The sequence below is a fragment of the Salvia splendens genome, chromosome 8, assembly GCF_004379255.2.
Source record: "Salvia splendens isolate huo1 chromosome 8, SspV2, whole genome shotgun sequence".
Lineage (NCBI taxonomy): Eukaryota > Viridiplantae > Streptophyta > Magnoliopsida > Lamiales > Lamiaceae > Salvia > Salvia splendens.
The window spans coordinates 13,654,036-13,656,569 of NC_056039.1; the positions used below are offsets into that span (position 1 = coordinate 13,654,036).

The 2,534-nt window shown below is 39.0% G+C and overlaps 1 protein-coding gene across 1 annotated transcript; it reads left to right on the forward strand.

Annotated features, from left to right (window-relative positions):
- The first annotated feature begins 261 nt into the window (after window positions 1-261).
- On the forward strand, window positions 262-1,325 carry LOC121744005 (protein LURP-one-related 11-like). The gene is made up of 3 exons (XM_042137439.1): window positions 262-591; window positions 681-932; window positions 1,008-1,325. The coding sequence occupies exons 1-3, from the start codon at window positions 370-372 to the stop codon at window positions 1,119-1,121; spliced, it is 588 nt and encodes a 195-aa protein (XP_041993373.1). The 5' UTR covers window positions 262-369; the 3' UTR covers window positions 1,122-1,325.
- Window positions 1,326-2,534: the final 1,209 nt, after the last annotated feature.

The following is a 2,534-nucleotide window of genomic DNA, read 5'->3' on the forward strand; positions in this document are numbered from 1 at the left end:
TTTAATTTCAATTTGTGTAGTAGGACACGGGTGTCTAGTAGAAAACACCAAACACATTTTGGGATGTTGTGGTCACTTAGTTGAAATCTATGACAAACCAATGTGAATAAATTTCAAATTTGTCCTAACAAAATGCAGCCCATAGAGAGCTACAAGGCTGGGTTAGGACAAAAAAGATGATGCATGTCTATATATCCACTTGTTACTTCTTTATGTGTGTGTTTTTCTTATATCTATAAAATGTTCATAGCTCACATCTTCACCATCAATTATCATCATTCTCTCTAATTAAGAAACACAAAGGGTCATTGAGTTTTTGCAGTTTACACAAATAAGATTGCTACAAAATCTAGTCTTTCACATCACATCATGGCAAAGGTGCATCCGCAGCTTGTCTCTTCATGCACTTCATCAAAGCAAGAAGTGTTCACTCTTTGGATGAAGTCTCTAATCATGAGCACCAACGGTTGCGCTGTTTTCGATTCCAACGGTTGTATCGTGTTTCGTGTCGACAACTATAGCCACAGGTGCACCACTCAAATATGCATCATGGATGCCACAGGCAAAGTCCTATTGACTATAGTTAAAAAGGTAATTTAATTTCTTAGAAACTCAAAATTAAATAAAAATTTAAGTTCATAACTAACTAATTCATCATATCATATTATTTTGTATAACAGAAATTCTCCCTATTTAAGACATGGGAGGGATACAGATCAACAAAAAGCACGGATGGCAGGAGGAAGAAGCCTGTGTTTCAAGTTCGAAAACTCATGGGAATCAGAGCGTTTCTCGGATATTTGAGAGGTTACTCAATTTGCAAGGCTTTGATCAGAGTAGAAGAAGATAAAGTGTGTGAATACAGAATGGAAATTAAAAGTTGTAAGCAATCTTGCCGAATAGTTGATGCTTTTGGTGGCCTTGTTGCAGAGGTGAGATCAATGTTTATGATTTTCTTGATTAAATAGTGTAATAGTTTATAACTATGTGTGTTTTGGAATGTATAGGTAAAAAGAAAGATAACAACAAGTGGAGTTGTTCTTGGAGAAGATGTGTTGACAATGGTTGTTGAACCTCATATTGATCACTCTCTTGTTATGGGATTGGTGCTTGTCATGTGAATCTACAAGGAGTATTATTTTATTTTTCAAAAATTAAGAATTGGACATGGCATCACATGATGCTCAAATCGCCATTCAAAGTATTGTGTTCGGAGGAATCAAGGACAAGAGATGCAGTTATCAACAATCTAGCCCACTGATTGATTTCTGTGTATAAAATTACAATTCATTGAATACCAATTATAGACATCAATACTTGTTAAATGTCTTTTTTTTCCTCTTTTAAGTTTATCCTATAATTAATTTACTGTACAATTGGCTCCTTTCCTCTCTTAAATTTTATCATGTTTTAACTAGCACGAGTTTTAGAAATGTATTGCAATAGAAATTGAGTTGAAAATATTAGTAAATATGTGTCATATATTTATATATTTATAATAAAATGTGAATGAAATGAGTTAGTTGAATATGAAATCCACAACCAAATATGATACTCCCTCCGTCCTTGAAAAGAAAGAACATTTGGTTCAGCACAGGTTTTAACATTAGTATCAACGGTTGATGCTGTGTTGACATTTTTGTTGCTATTATTATCAACGGTCGATCTCGGACTCGGACTTGGAAATTGGTCTTTGGGCTCGGGTCTGGACCCGTAGTAATCTTTTTAGACCACCGCTGAGTCAGCAATCCAAGTGGCTTGACACATCGTCAAGCGTGGCACAGTCAATGCCTACACGGCTACCGCGTGAGAAATCCACACGCGAAAGGCACACTCCTGCCACAAGCTTGTAACCGCCGACGGTTACAAATGAGCCATGATGAGCCTTCAAGGCTTGGTTGACCCTGCATGGTGGCTTGGCCTATAAATAGGCTAGCCATTCCACAACATTCACAACATTTGCATCATAAGCTCTCTCTCTGCATTGTTTTCTGTCGAAAGCTCTGCCCTCTCCTCCATCCAGTTCGCCGGAGCTCTGTTGATTGTGGTGTTGCTTTACCAGAGACGTAGTCGTTTTATCTTTGGGGACGACACGCCAAACCGAGAGCATTACCGGAGCGTATCTCGTCTTGCGGAAAGAGGCCTCCTCGACTCGGCTAAACAACTGTTCACGGTTACTGTTTCGATTTCTCAATTGTAATTTCATTTCAGTTCAGTTTCCCCTCTTGTATTCCTTCTTTTGAGTTGTATTACGTCCGGCTGTATCTCTTGGAATCCCAGAAACCAACAATCGCATGACGAGATAGCTTGCCTTTGAAGGAATTTGGACTATAAACTGGATTTGGACTATAAACTGAACTTAACACCTTTGCTGGAGATGTCGACTGAATCCAACACCGCTGCTGCCACCTCCGCCGCCGCCATTTCCTCCACCATGCTGACCACTGGACCTGTCAACACGTCATCAATTCCATCGATGATGCCAACCTCCGGGTTCTATCCATCTTCATCAACAACCCCTTGGAAGTTTGTTA